This window comes from Aedes albopictus, chromosome 1 (assembly GCF_035046485.1).
Source record: "Aedes albopictus strain Foshan chromosome 1, AalbF5, whole genome shotgun sequence".
Taxonomy (NCBI): domain Eukaryota; kingdom Metazoa; phylum Arthropoda; class Insecta; order Diptera; family Culicidae; genus Aedes; species Aedes albopictus.
The window spans coordinates 280,189,801-280,206,579 of NC_085136.1; the positions used below are offsets into that span (position 1 = coordinate 280,189,801).

General features: G+C 41.2%; 1 protein-coding gene across 1 annotated transcript; it reads right to left on the minus strand.

Moving 5' to 3' along the window:
* Positions 1 to 13,887: 13,887 nt before the first annotated feature.
* On the minus strand, positions 13,888 to 16,380 carry LOC134291874 (uncharacterized). The gene has a single exon (XM_062860221.1). The coding sequence runs from the start codon at positions 16,378 to 16,380 to the stop codon at positions 13,888 to 13,890; it is 2,493 nt and encodes an 830-aa protein (XP_062716205.1).
* Positions 16,381 to 16,779: the final 399 nt, after the last annotated feature.

The window sequence follows — 16,779 nt, forward strand, 5'->3', positions numbered from 1 at the left end:
TCTGGCATATATGTACCTACAGATCCATCCAGTCACTACTGACGGACATTCCCATGTCGTCGTTGCTATGAAAATAATCGTAAAGAAGTTACTCCGAATGAGACTCAACGCAACGCACCGAACGAGATTGTATGGGAATGGGAAGGTGACGGTGAAATGCTCCTTCCCGATTTTCTGCATATGCAAGTGAAATACATACATTTATTTGCTCAACATCACTTTTAAGGTCAGACATAATGAACAATAGTACGCCATAATACTCGGTTCGTGGCTGCGTATTTCAATCATTGGGCGTGGCCGCCCAGATCACGCTCCATCTTTCATCATGCTCCCTGCGCTCCACGCGTGCTTGTGTCAACCGGAGCTGTAGTGATTACCTACTTTGCAGGGTTGTTACCCGGCATTCATGCAACATGCCCTGTCCACCGTATCCTTCCGGCTTTGACCACCTTCTGGATGCTGGGTTTGTTGTCACACTGCCGAATATCTTCCTTAGTACGCGTCCACTGATGATGCGCATTCGGGTTTCACGACTCACATTGTTGTCAGCCGTCAGTAAGGATCCGAGATAGACGAATTCCTCCACCACCTCGAAGGTATCCCCGTCTATCATGACATTTACTACCTAACCAGATCCGGTCGTGTTGGGTTCCGCCTACCAGTATGTACTTTGTTTTTAACACATTCATCCCCAGTCCGACCGGCAGCATTACGATGAGCACCTGTGTGAAGAATTAGCATTAAGTTAAAATTCACAAATACAAAAAAAACGATTAGCACCTCAATGGTGACGTTGCAAGCACCGAAGATGACGTGGTAACAGATCTAGCAGTACGTGCGCAGGACGAAAGATTTCCAGCCCCTAACCTCCAAGAGATTGAGGAGGAGGTTAGCCGGTTGAGAAAACAACAAAGCCGCAGGAGCAGATCAACTACCAAGCGAGTTACTAAAATACGGTGGAGAAGCACTGGTGAGAGCACTACACTGGGTCATTACCAAGATTTGGGAGGAGGAAGTATTACCGGAGGAATGGACGGATGGTATCGTGTGTCCCATCTACAAAAAGGGCGACAAGTTGGATTGCGGGAACTATCGCGTGATTCACACTACTGAGAGCTGCCGACAAGATACTATCTCAAATTTTATGCCACCGTCTATCACTGAATGCAAGAGGGTTCGTGGGTCAGGTTGGATTCATAGGTGAACGCGCTACAACGGACCAGATGTTCGCCATCCGCCATGCGTTGCAGAAATGCCGCGAATACAACGTACCCACACATCACTTGTTCATCGATTTTAAATCGGCGTATGATACAATCGATCGAGACCAGCTATGGCAGATTATGCACGAATACGGATTCTCGGGTAAACTGATACCATTGATAAGGAGATGATGGATCGAGTGATGTGCGTAGTTCGAGTATCAGGGACACTCTCGAGTTCCTTCAGAACCTTGCCAAGGGTTCGTTGTCTTTCGTGGTTGCTGTTCAACATTGCTTTAGGGTGCAGTAAGGAGAGCGGGGATAAACACGAGTGGAATGATTTTCAGCTACTTGGTTTCGTTGATGATATTCATATTATTGAAACGTACACCCGACTGAAGAGTGCAGCCAGACGAATCGGATCAGTCATTATTGTGTTGAAGACAAAGTACATGATGGCAAAGGGATACAGGGAAGAATCACCACGCCCGCCACCCCGAATTTATATCGACGGTGATGAAATCGAAGCGGTTGAAGAATTCACATACTTGGGCTCACTGGTGACCGCCGACAACGAGGTCATTTTGGCAGGAACTGGAGCTCACTTTGGACTCCGCAGAACTCTACGATCGCACAAAGTTCGCTGTCACACGAAGTGAACTATATACAAAACGCTGTTAAAACCAGTATACCTCAGTAGTCCTCTATGGACACGGAGCGTGGACGCTATGTGCAGAGGACCAACGCGCCCTTGAAGTTTACGAACGAAAGGTGCTGCGCACCATCTACGGCGGCGTGCAAATGAAAGACGGGACTTAAAGAAGGCAAATGAACCACGAGCTGCATCAGCTGCTGAGAGAACCAACCACCGTCCACACCGCGAAAATCGGGAGGCTACGGTGGGCGGGTCACGTCATCAGGATGCTGGATAGCAACCCGACTATAATGGTTCTCGAGAGTCATCCGACCGGTACAAGAAGACGTGATGCGCAGCAAGTTAGGTGGGTCGATCAAGTGGAGGACGATCAGCGGACCCTACGCAGAGCGCGGAACTGGAGACAAACAGCCATAGACCGAGTGGAATGGAGACGGCTACTATGTACAGCAGAGGCCACCCCGGCCTTAGCCTGATCGATAAGGTAAGTAACCTACTAGATTAGTTCAAAATTCACTATCTTCCGGAACATCTCCCGGAGTTACAATAAAGGCAACTTCAGCAACAAATGATTGGTTTCAGATAATCTACCTGGATAGTTGTATGATGCTTGCTCTGCAGCTGTGTATTAGCTTATGGTTTATTTTTAACTAGCTTCCTTTTGATGCAGCGTTCACTGCTTCAATTCGACTGTTACACAGCAAATGACCGAAGCTTATAGAGCTGAAAATGTTAGTTGGGATCACCTCAGAAGTTTCTTCTTAAAATGCCTTCAGGAGTTTCATCTGTCGATTTATTCAGGAATTCCGTCTAGAGATATTTTCAGGGTTTTCTGCAGCGGGTTCCTCAAGAAAATCCAACTTGGGATTATCGCAGAAACTTCATCTGGGGTTTTGTGCAAAAACTCCATCGATGAGTTCGTCTGGTCTAGAAACTTCATATAAAACTCCTGTGGTTTCTTTGAAAGATTTCAAGAAGAAAATCCGAGAGTATTCTTTAGGAAAATTTTCTGAAAAATTTCCATAAAAACAGCAAATAGAACGCCTGCGGGAAATCCAAAATACATGTTACATAAGAGCAACGGCAGCACAAGTTTGGTTTGTATAGAAGTTTCGGTGAATTACTTGAACATAATGCTAGAAGTAAGGCACAGTTACTTCTTTATAATCAAAGTTTTAATTACAAGTATGTTGCTTGGAAAAGAACTCTTTGAGGATTCTCAGAATGGAACTCCTGAAAAGTTCATAGTAAGACAAAAAAGTAGGAATTTCTAAAAGATTTTCATAAGATATTCCTGGAAAATTTTCAGCTGGACCTTTTGGATATCAGAAAGAATTCCAGGAAGATTTACAAAAGAACTCCTGAAGGGCTCCCAGAAGAATCTTTTGGAGCCTTATTGCCTTTCTCGTACACCAAAGCGTACTGAAAGGCTATATGTATTTATTTTCACTCAAAAAACGAATTTTCGTTAGAAGGCTCGGAGGGTCAAGTCACATATACCAATCAACTCTGCTCGACGAATTGAGATGATGTCTGTATGTGTGTCTGTGCGCAAAATAAGTTCATTCACTTTTATGGCACTTATTTATTTATTTATTATTTTTTATTTATTTATTTTATTTTTAAGATTATAGCTCGAATCGAACCGGAATTTTACCGCATTTTTTGCTATTAATAATGGTACAAATCGGTCAAGGCGTTCCGGAGTTATGGCCACTTCAGTGATCCGGACCAGCATCGGTAGAACTGGCCGTACATAAAACTGAACCAAGCCCCATCATGCGACACATCAAACTGCGGCGATTTTTGTGGCCTTTAGCAGCCAATGACGAATTTTGTGCGGAAATCAACACTGGGGACAAGCAATTCCATGTTCCAATTCGATGTCGGCCCAAAATTTAAGATGGCAGCTCAATATTCAAGATGGCAGCTGTTTAATAGAGTTTTAGGATCTTAAACCATGCAATATGGGTTAAGTATAGGGAAGATGTCTGGAGTCCAAAAACGGCGATCAAAATATCCAAGATGGCGGTCTAAAATCCAAGATGGCTGCTTGAACTTTAAGGTGGCGGCTGTTTAATGGTGTTTTAGGCCCTAAAAGCATGCAATACGAGTATATTTGGTATGGAGAAGTTGTATGGAGTCCAAAAATGACGACCAAAATATCCAAGATGGTGGTCTTAAATTCAGGATGGCGACTCAATATTCAATTAGGGCGTTGTTTAATGGAGTTTTAGGCCCACAACCATGCAATATGGGTATATTTGGTATGGGGAAGATGTCTAAAAATGGTGACCAGAATATCCAAGATAGCGGTCTAAAATCCAAGATGACGGATCAAGCTTCAAGATGGCGGCTGTTTAATGGCGTTTCAGGCCCTAAAACCATGCAATATGCAAGATGATAGTCCAAAAATGTAGACCAATACATGGCTGTCTGAAATCCAACATGGCCGCACAAAATTCAAATTGGCGGCAGTTTAATGGTGTTTTAGGCTTTATAACCATGCAAAATTCAATATGGTGGCTGTTAATTGGTGTTTTAGGCTCTATTCATTCAATATGGGTATATTTGGTATGGGGAAGATGGCCGGAGTTCGAAAATGTCGACCAGAATATCCAAGATGGCGTCTCATAATTCAAGATGGCGGCTACTTAGTGGAGGTTTAGCCTCTAAAATCTTGGAAAACGAGAATATTTGATATGTAGAAAATGTCTGGAGTTCAAAAATGGCGACCGGAATATACAAAATGGCGTCTTTTCAATGGAACTTGAGGCTCTAGAACCTTTCAATATGAGTATATCTCATATGGACATCCAAGATGGTGGACTCGAATCCAAAATGGTGGCTGAAAATTCAAGACTACTGCAGTTTTAAAAGTTTATGGCTAAAACATTAAAAGTCTGATAAACGATATGATTTTTGGTGTCATGAAATGGATTTTTAAGCGTATGAAAGTGCGATATCCATCAACATGTTACTTGAGTTTTGTCGAAATGGATTTTCGAAGGCACGAGAAAGGCGTCATCACCGATAGGTGGATGAAATAGTTTTTGTTTTGTTTTTATTAACGTGTATTTTAATTTATTCTGATTGCACGCTTCAATTTCTAAAGAAATTACTGAAAAAGATTTGGAAGATAATCTTGAAGGATTTACACACTTAAAAAATATTCGCGGGCTCGGCTTTCCACGCACAGCCGACTACTCGTCAAACTCAAAATCTGATATCTCAGTTAAAACTGCATTTGTAAGCTGATTCTCAGCAAAACAGTAGACGAACCTCAGTAATGAACTGTCGAAGTTGCTGAGATCTCGGTTATTTGTTGTTTGCCGAGCACTCGGCTGTGCGGATCTCGGCGAAAGTTTGAGAAAATGCTGAGATCCCGGCATTTCAAATTAAGTGTGTAGTAGAAACTTAATAGACACTCTTAAAAGATTCCTTGAGGAAACTTCTGGAGGATTCTCAGGGAATCTTTTCTAGGTGGAGAAGGAGTTCTTAGAGGAACAACAGCAAAAATACCAAAGATGATCCTACGAGAAATTCAACAGTCCCAGAAGAATTAGTCCCAGAAGAAACTGCAGGAGAAAATCATGGGCCAATTCCAGAATGATTTCCTGGAAAAGTACCAGAAAGTACATTTCTATAATCGCTGAAGAAACTGATGACATGCAAGAAAAAACAAGCTTGGAGGAACCCCAGGAAGATTTTCTGGATGGAAGAATTTAGAATTTAGAAATTTAATTCCATGAAATTGTAATCTTGGATAAAAAACTCTTACAGAAATTAAAAAAGGAATTCTTAGATGTATTCTCGATGGAATACAAGAAAAATACGTGGATGAGTTCAAGAAGAAACCTTTGAGGAACCCCAAGAGCAGGAATACCGTATACACATTTTTTTTTCTGTATTATAAAGATTTCAAGTTGTCACTCAAGTAACACAACTTGTTACATTAATGTATATATTACGTGTTTCATACAAACGTCAAAGTTTTGTTCCGAATATGAAAAACTTATTTTCATACACTTATATCACCGAAAAAGCGCAAAAAATGGCGGCTTATAAAACATCTTTGATGTTACTAAAGATGTTTTTCAATACATTCATATAACATAAAATAAAGTATTGAATACGTTCCCAGCAACATCGTTATGACTCACACTATGCAAATAAATGTGCCACCTATTATGTGATATTTACTGATGGCTTAAAAAAAATATGACTCACATTTTATTTGCAATCTATCCTCGATGATTGGTCACTATGACAAAATTTCATGTGCCATTCAAAATTTATGGTGAAACAAGCATGTTCACTCTTAATGAATTCATTCGCTTTCCATCGGATTGTAAATATGAAGAAAATTTTTTTGGAATATCTCTGATTTGTGCAGGTTTTTCAAACAAATTTTCAGACATGCAACATGGTGGCTACTTGACACAGTGCCGGTACGATGTTTTGGTAAGCTATTTTTGATTATGAAATGTGATGTGCTTATGACTGTAGAATTTTTAGTCGTTAAGGACAAGAAAATTTTATAATTTTATCAAATGTTTAAACTATCTCAGATAAATATTTATCGGGCGAAAACATGTAGATGAGCAAACGGCTATTAATAAAAATGTTTGTGCAACACTTTTTGGCAGGCACTGTAATTTATCTGGACTGGTAGGGAAAAAATCAAAATATATGAAAATACGTTTAAATTACTTCAATTGTACATCTTAATAACATGCTTGTTGAAAACCATTTGAATTGTTTCAAATACATAAATAAAACATCATAGTAACATATTCTGAACAAATAGAAAACAGCGTTGTAACTTTTGTTTTCAGATACTAGTTTTGAACATAGTTATAACAATAACAAAGCTAGAATGCGGTTCATGGGGCCAATTTGAGAAAATTATTTCCTAACATTTTTCGGGATCAGTTAGTGTTAAAACAGTGCATTGAAGTGTGATTTAGCCGCTAGGTAAGTACCTAAAGTGATTATTAGGTAATAGGAGGACTGGCGTATAAGTGAAGTGCAAGCCATGCAGTTCTAAAGTGAGTTGTACAACCACCAACTTTTTTTTAGATAATATTCATATATCAAAGTGTTTAGTTCATAGCGGCATCATCAAGAGCGAAGAATGAAAAAATAAGTATTGGATGCTGTCATAGTTGCTCTCATAATTGAATTGCCTAGTATTTTAAGGCAAAAGATTTTACATAAATAATGTTAAAGTGCGAACTGGCAGAACAGCGATCTGATAAACTTCAAACTTCATTGAACGTATTTGATACGTAAAAATAACGTATTTGTAACATATGTGAGTACAAATGTTATAACTCTGTGCTGCAGATTTTTTACATAACATCTTCAATTGGAAGATGATGAGGATACAAAATTGTTGTTTAATCAACGTAGAATTTACGTTACTCTAACTTGTCTGGAGGTTGATAATAATTTTCAGTGGCTTGTTATTGCCAAACATAGATAAAACATAATTTCAACACAAGATGTGTATGAATACGATTATAGTACAGCATTACAACATCTTTTTCAAATTTTATTTTCAAAGATGTTTTCTGTGTTACTTGGGCAGTACAGATTTCGTTTTATATGAAATTCAGATTTTTGAGCTAGAGGGGCTATTTTATTTTTGTATGGGGTACAGATTTTTCACCCAAACTTTGTATGGGAAAATGGCGATACAGGTTTTTCAAAAAATCATCTGGCATCTCGCCTCAAGAGGGACTCGTTGAAGAATAAAAAAAGCATCTCAACATATTCCTAAAAACAACCAAGTAGAATTATAAGATTACCTAGAGAAATCTCAAAATCTTGAAGTAATCCCAGAAGGTGCTCTTCGAATTTACTTGAAGGAATGTTAGAAGCAACTCCTTGATAAATGTCCGCAAAATTATTACTAAACGAATTAACCCCAGAGGTAATCTTAAAAATAATTTGTGGAGGAATCCCTTAACCTTCCGTAACTCACGTGGTTGGCCCCCACCCTAAGCACCGCGGGAATGCTGAGTACAAAAAGCGAGATTTTTTCAACGTGTTGTAAAAATACAACAGCGTGATCGCTCGAGGGTTGTTCCTGCCACCCACTTTTTCAGGTAGTTTCTGGTAATTTCTTGAAGAATTCCAACCAAATTTCGTTTAGTACATTCTCCGACATTTTAATAAAAAAAAAATCTCCGGCAAGTAACTTACAAACTCATTTGTTGGCATGACAATTCATTAAACAGATTCCTTCGGAAGCTTTCCTGAGGCCTTTTTTAGGAATTATTAAGAAATTATTTAAAGAATTTTATTCATAAACTTTCTTAAGATAATTTTTCGGCAATTCATTTGAAAATACGTTTGAAATTTATCTTAGAAACTTGAAAATTGTATTATCGAAAAAAAGAAGAAATTAATAGATATCTGAGCTGTTGAGAAGAAAATATAGCAGAAATAATTCCTAAAGGAACTATCGGAACCATTAATTATGCTGACGAGCTATTAAAGAATCTTTGGGTGAAATGATTGAACAAATTGCCAGAATTTTATTATTATTATTACTTTATCATATAGATTTTCAGCCCTAGGCTGGATCTTGGGCTGGATTATCTCTTAAATTCCCAGAAAACTTTCGTCAGGAATTTTTAAAGAAATTGTCGAAAGAAAGCCCAAATAAACTGTCAGAGGAGTTTTAGACATGGTTATCTGAAAAAGTTCAGAAAGAAACTATTGGCAAAAATTCTTAACAAATTGGCAGAATAGTTCCAGAATTTGAAGAATCAAATGTGGAAAAGAATTTTTCACACAAATTCCAGAAAATAGCTGCCGTAAATTCCTGAAAAAAATACCACCAGAATTCCTAGAAAAAAATTCTGATAATTTCCTTTAAGAAACTCCAGAAGATTTCCTTGCAGATTTTCGGTAAAAATTTCCAAAAATTATTCTAAAAAAATCTGTAAAGAATTCCTGAAGAAATTATCGAAGGAATTTTTCAACAATTTTTATGAAGACTTGCAGAAGGAAGTTTTGAAGACATTGCAAAAATAATTGCCGGAGATATTTGTTATAAACTCGCTAAAGGTATTTTGTGCAAATTTATTGCAGACAACATTGTGGAGGCATTTAAAAAATGTGCTTGAGGAATACCGAAAAAACTGTCGAAAGAATTACTATAAAAATCCCAGGAAACTACAAGAGGATTTCGTTTAAAAAATATCTTTAAGTAAATAAAAAGAAAATCGGGTTAAGTACGGTTCCTTTGAATTCCACTAAGAATTTGCATCCTTTGACAGATACGTATTTCGACCTCAACTGTAAGGTCGTCTTCAGTGTCTTGTACTTGAGTCGAGTCAAGTACAAGACACTGAAGACGACCTTACAGTTGAGGTCGAAATACGTATCTGTCAAAGGATGCAAATTCTTAGTGGAATTCCAAGGAACCGTACTTAACCCGATTTTCTTTTTATTTACAGATATTCCCCTAACAAGCCCAGGTTAATCATCATCTTTAAGTAGTTGCCGGAAGAATATCTGAAACAAAATTTCAAATGGAATTTTGAAGAAACTGTCGGACAAAATCTTGAAGAAACTGTTTGAGGTATTTCTGAACAAACAGCTGAAGGGAACCCCAAATAGCAGAAGCAAACCCCCAAAGAAATTCTTTAAGAGCAGGAAGTCCTGTATAAATTTTAACTATATTCCTCCAGTAATTAGTTCCTTCACGGATATCTTCAAGAATTCATACACAAATTTCTTCACACTCTCCCCTATGAATAACTCCAGGGATTCCTTCAGGGTTTCCTTCAGGAATCACATACATTTTTCTAGAGTTATCCCAGAAGAAACTCTTACAGAAATCCCGGAAAAGAGTGATGACGTGCTACCGTCGTTGGGAGTGACAATAATGGGTCAGAGGGGCGAGATTGGGTCAAAACATTATCTGGAATATCTCGTCAAATATTGCAAACATCGAATCAAAAATTTTATGGTGTCATCCTCGTAGTTGCCAGCAAAAAATGAGGTTTCTAGAGCAATTAGTGATTTTTTGATAAATCATCAAAAAAAAGCTTGCAAATAACGATTTTTTTTTAAACATTACACTTTTTGGTGGATTGATGCTTTTTAGAATCTTAAACTCATATTTATCATATAATATAGTATTGGTAAGAGTATCAACTTTGGCCAGAACTTTATTACTTTGCTTTGTTGTCAATGCGGAACACATTTGGTTCCCGTGACCCATTCTCACCTTTTCGAAGGGTTGGGAATGCATACATTTACATGCATTTGTAGTTTTAAGGAAATTGACAAACTTAAAATATTTTTTCATCATTTGTGCATGCATTACCAAAGATCACATTTCAGTTCAAAGGACTTTTTCATGCGAAGAAGCAAAAGTTATTGAACAATGAATGTGGAAGTATGCATTTTTGACCCATTCTCACCCCCAATAACGGTAATATTAAAATTAAACTATTGTCAGACGCCCAAAACCTATGAATTGGTGGGTCGTTTTATCCCGAAGGGAAATTTCATAGCACTTGGATCCGTCCATGACCGATGACCATAACCATCTAGGTATGTCTGGAAAGCAGCTAGGAAGCACCCCAAAACATGGGAAAGGAAAATTCTTCAGTAATTCTAACGCATTTTGCTCTCGCTCGGTCTACTCCCCCGCACTCACATGGTTTGAAGAACGAGACACAGCGCTAGGAGACGAAGATAGACCCAAACATTAAGAAGTGTACCATAAAATGAGACTATTATGGGGATACGTACGTAACTCTACATCGACTGACTGACTGTGTGTACTATTGCCATGCTGCTGCTGCTACTGGTCTGGTACATAGCATAAGAACCATTTGAGCGGATGTTCTACACGAGCTAATGTACCACCACCGTCGAGTCGTCGACGACGAGGCGAAATAACCGAGACGAGACCAGTGGGACCAGTTGTACACCGACTCAGACCGCACAGCAAATCGCCCCAAAGTGCAATAATAATAACTTTTTGGCGCGTTAATACACGCTGCCGGCGGAATGGTTTCCGTAAGCTTGTCTCGCCTCGGGTTACTACGATATGGGCCATGATTCTTGAGAGTAAGGAAGATTAAGGTTTCGTTTGGGAAGACTAGGTCAACAGTTGTACCCGGTGAAAATTTTGGGGAAAATTTAAAGTTTTATGGCGCCAAGCAGCCTGAACGAGGATCCCACCAGTTAATCATAAACACCATTCGCATACATATACTTCACCTGCTTCATTCATTATTCAAGGTGATGATGAAAACGGTGCTTGACTCCCACTTACTGTCGGCCGCCGTCGTCGCATCGTCTTCTGCTTCCACGCGCCGTTTGCGTTGTTGGTAACATTTTGATACACTTTGATTCACCCGGCTTAGGATGTATTGCCCAGGAGGAGCCTCAGGTACCTACCACATTGCTACCGAAGAAATTGGAAAACTTTTTGGGGATTGTTTGGTGCTTAAGGTAGAAGAACGCCCACGATGGGTACTGGTGACTTGCAAACAGGGGACCCGATTAAAAAAATGGTCTCAGCTATAATCTGAACCAAATTGTTTAAGGAAAAATGGATACTTATCTAGAAAATATCAGATATTTTGGATTTCAACTTATCTAACGAAGAACAGTTCTCTCTCTCTCTTCTTGGCGTAACGTCCTCACTGGGACAAAGCCTGCTTCTCAGCTTAGTGTTCAATGAGCACTTCCACAGTTTTTAACTGAGAGCTTCCTCTGCCAATGACCATTTTGCATGTGTATATCGTGTGGCAGGCACGAAGATACTCTATGCCCAAGGAAGTCAAGGAAATTTCCTTTACGAAAAGATCCTGGACCGACCGGGAATCGAACCCGTCACCCTCAGCATGGTCATGCTGAATACCCGTGCGTTTACCGCCTCGGCTATATGGGCCCTCAGTTATCTGCAGTTATCTGCAGTATTTCCTGATTATACAGATTTTACTGTATGTAATCTTCCAGGAACTCCTCAGGGAGAACTCCTAGATGAACCTCTGGAGCAATTCCTGGAGGAATGTCTGAAGGAGCCCCTGGAAGAATTCCTGGAGGAAATCCCAAAGGAATTCCTGGAGTAATCCCTAGACGAATTCCTAAAAGCCTCTTGGAGTAGTTTCTGGAAGAGTTTCTGGAGGAATTCCTGGTGAAATCTTAGCGAAAATTACTAGATGAACCTCTGGAAGAATTCCTGGAAGATCCTTTGGAGGATTTCCTGAAGGAATCTCTGGTAGAATTCCTGGAGAGAATCCTGGAGGAAGAAGCATTCCAGGAGTAATTCCTCAAGGAATTGCAGGAGAAACTCCTTGAAGTATTCCTAGAGAAATGTCTGTAGATATCCCTGCAGAAATGCCTGAAGGAATTCCTAGAGGAGTTCCTGGAGCAATCCCTGGAGCAATTTCTGGAGGCATTCTTGGAGTAGTTCCTGGAAGAGATCCTGGAGTAATTCCTGAAGGAGTCCCAGGAATAATTTCTGCAGAGAATGCTGGGGCAATTTCTGTAGGCATTTTTGTTGCAGTTTCTGGGAAATTTGCTGAAAGAATTCCTGGAAGAATCTTTGGAGGAATTCCTGAAGGAAACTCTAGAAGAATTCCTGGAGAAATTCCTGGAGGAGTGTATGGAGGAGTCCCAGGAAGAATTGCTAAAGCGACCCCAGGAACAAATCCTGGAGGAATCCTGGAATTTCTGGAGGAACTCCTAGACGCATTCTTGAAGTAGTTTCTTGACGAATTCCTAGAGGAATTCCTGGAAGAATCTTTGGAGGAATTCCTAAAGGAATCTCTGGCGGAATTCCTAGATAAATCTCTGGAGGAATTCCTGGAGAAAACCCTGGAGGAATTGCAGAAGGAACTCCTGGAAGAATCCCAGTAGAGATGCCCGTAGAAATCTTTACAGGAATGCTTTACATTCGTTCAATGTAAACAACAACAATGCTTTACATTGCTTTACAGGAATCTCTGGAGGAATTCCTGGAGGAGTCCCAGGAAGAATTCCTCGAAGAATTCCTGAAGAAATTCCTGGAGGAATCTCTTGAGGAATTCCAGGAGAAATCATTGAAGCAATTGCTGGAGGCATTCCTGGGAAAGTCCCAGGAAGAATTCCTGGAGAAATTCCTGGAGCAATTCTTATAGGGATTCCTGGAAGAGTACTTTAAAAAAATCCTGCAGAAGGCATTTCTGGAGGTGTCCTTGGAAGAACTCCTGGAAAAGTCTTCAGTGGAATTCCCGGAGGAATCGGTGGAAGCATTCCTGAAGGAACCTCTGGTAGCATATTTGGTGAAATTTGTGGAGGAATCACTGGAGCAACCTCTGGAGAATTTCCTTGAAAACTCCCTGAAGCAATCTTTGGAGGAATTCCTGATGGAACCTGAAAGAATCCCTAGAGGAATCGCTTGAGGAATCGCTTGAGGAATTCCTGGAGGAATTACTATTGGTATTCCTGGAGGAGTTTCTGAAAGAATCTCTGGGGCAATTCCTGGAGGAATACAGTGGTTTTTCGGTTTTATCACGCTCAAAAAAAATTTTACCGTGATATAAACGAAACCGTGAATTTGGCGAAATGAGGAATAAATGTAAATTTTTTATCCAAAATTGTTCAACTGCAAAATATATACGTCGTACTGTTGCGAAGAGATTCTTTCGGAGTTCTCGTAGCAGAAACTCGCAATTTGGAGTCTGTTCAGCTCAAAGCTATAAATAATGTTTTTATTACAATCAAGTTCAGGTTACTATTTCAATGTGTGTACTCACATTTTAGTCTCCGACTGAGTTCACTTTAACCAATTCGCAAACAGAGACAAGATATGTTTCCTAATTCTACAAACAAGATTTCAATTAACCTCTTTACTTCAATAATATTATATTTATTTTACCACACCTCAAATCACTAGTATTTCACTGTAGATCGAATATCTATCCAAAACAAAGTCTCAATTTCCAGTGCTTTCAATTTTGCATATCATCTTTACTCATGTCAGTCAAGCCGTTGGGCCTAGGTAGTGGCTCACAATGGCTCACCGTAGGGTTGTTCGATACGATGGGCTGATGCGGTGAACATCCTCCCCCCCCGTGTCGTCTGGACTTCCGGTTCAGCGTCACCAGGTATTCCGACGTCTAGCACAGCCAACTTCGTAGCGGGCCGTTTAAGGATTCCTCCTATAGTCTTCACCTCTGCTTGCCGTGTCACGCCGTCCTTGCCCGGAATAGTCCGGATCACTCGTCCACGTATCCATCTGTTCCTGACGGTTTCGTCCACCACGAGGACCAGATCACCCACCTGAATCGGTCTTACGTCCTTAAACCACTTCGTCCGGCGGATAATGGTTGGCAAATATTCCAATACCCAACGCCGCCAAAAATTGTCCAGTGTGTGCTTAACCATATTCCAGCTACTTCGTAACGCCGTACCTACATCTGTTGGATACTTTTCAGGTTCGCGAACACCATTTGAGCTTAGCAACAAAAAGTGATTCGGGGTCAGCGATTCCTGGTCCGCCGTTTCCAAAGGGATGAACGTTAATGGTCGAGAGTTGACCATACTTTCTGCCTCAGCAAGCACGGTCGCAAACGATTCGTCATCCAGTTTTCGCTCTATAGGAATCGCTCGTAGTGCTGATTTGACAGAGCGAACCATACGTTCCCAGCAGCCCCCCATGTGAGGAGCTGCGGGGGGATTGAACCGCCACTGAGTGTTACCATTTGTGAAGGTGCTTCCCAGATCAGTGTAGATTCTGTTGATTTCATCTAGCAGTTCCCGGCTTGCTCCTACAAAGTTAGTCCCATTGTCGGAGTAGATTTCCAGTGGGGATCCCCTCCGGGCTATAAACCTTCTAACTGCCTTCTTAAACGCGTCGGTAGACAGACTAGCTACTACCTCTAGATGAATAGCCCTGATCGTAAGACAGGTAAAAAGGCACACCCATCGTTTAGCTGCGCTCCGTCCGACTTTCACCAAATATGGGCCAAAAAGATCAACGCCCACATAGGTGAACGGGCGAACATCTGGTTCTAACCGTACAGCTGGAAGCGGTCCCATTTTTGGAGCCACAGGCATTGCTTTGTGTATGCGGCACCACATGCAGCGTTTCCTGGTTAAACGTATTTCGACTCGCAGGCGTGGCACATGGAACTTCTGACGTACCTCGTTGACGATGGTTTCATCATTGGCATGACCATATTTCCGGTGATAGAAATCCAGCAGCAACTCGGTGACCCGATGATTTCTTGGCAGAATGACGGGAAACTTAGCATCAAAGGTCAGTACATGAGCTTCTGCGCCCCTACTGCCTACTCGCAGCACTCCGAAATCATCAGCGAATGGTGAAAGTTTCGCAAGACAACTAGACGATCCCACTGACTTCTGGCTTCCCCGGCAACGTTCCAAGTTTTGCTTGAGGATTGCGACTTCGTCCGGAAACGCATCCGCCTGCGCTAGCATCCATAACGTCCTTTCCGCTTTCTGAATCTCCGCACTAGTCAGCCCCATAACATCAGCAGGTTTTTCCTTCCCTTTCGCTGACCGTAGACTATCCACGAAGTGATGGACATACGCCACTGTACGCAGCATCCTTTCGAACCGCGAAAACCTTTCAGTATTCACCAATGGTTGTCTAACTAGGTGGCTGCACACATACGCTTCCCGTAGCTCTTTATCGCTTTCATCGGTATCTTCATCCGGAGTCTTCAACCAATGTTCTTCGCTGTTGTAGAGAAATTCTGGTCCCTGGAACCAGCGACTGTCTATGTTGTATGAAGGTCCTTTGCCCCACTTCGTTGCTTCATCCGCCACGTTGATTTTCGTTGAAATCCATCGCCATTCTTCTAGACATGAAAGGTTCAATATCTCGTCGACCCTGAAGGCGACAAACTGGCGGTACCGTCGCGTATCCGACTTGATCCACGAACAAACCGTAGATGAATCACTCCAGAAGTAAGTTTTCTGGACCTTCAGCGAATGGTTTTCCTCGATAGTTTTCCGTAACCGAGCTCCTAGCAACGCCGCCATTAATTCCAGTCGTGGAATAGATAGTCCTCGAAGCGGCGCGACCTTCGTCTTCGAAGCAACAAGTGCTACCCTGATCTGGCCTCGATCAATGATTCGAAGATATGCTACTGCTGCGAAGGCTTGAGCACTAGCATCGACGAACACGTGTAGCTCTAGGGTTTCAAGACTTTTCGGATCATACCCCGGAAAATAGCACCGAGGTATACGCAATTCACCCAGCTTCTTCAGTATGGCTATCCACTCCAACCAAGTTGCAGCAAGTTCCTTTGGGATTCGGCTGTCCCAATCGGTCTCGGTTCGCCAGACTTCTTGTATTAGAATCTTTCCTTGGATTACAAACGATGCTACCAGTCCTAAGGGGTCATATATACTCATGACCAGTCGCAGCATTTCTCGTTTCGTAGGAGCTCGATCACTTTCTAGCAGGCTTCGTACTTTATCACAAGATTGCAGCGAAAATAAAAAGACGTCATCTTCTTGTAACCAGGCCATGCCCAACACTCGCTCGAATCATTCCTTCTCCGGCAACATGTCCTTCGGCGGTTTCCGGTCTACTTCTCCAAGCTTCTCTAACACGTTCTTGTCACTTGACATCCAATTCCGAATGTAGAATCCAGCTCGCTTGTGCACCTCGATCACTTCTCTCGCCACTTCACACGCTTCTTCCGCAGTGTCGAAACTGTCTACATAGTCGTCCACGTAGTGCCTTTTGATGACTGCCGCAGCTCCACGGGGTAGCTCCTGTTCTTGCTCTTGCGCGTTCAAATTCTTTATGTATTGTGAATGAGCTGGTGAGCAAGCCGCACCAAAAATTGCCACGTCAGATACCATAATTTTCATTGGAAGTTCAGGGGAATCTCGGTACGGAAACAACAAAGCGCTACGATCTTG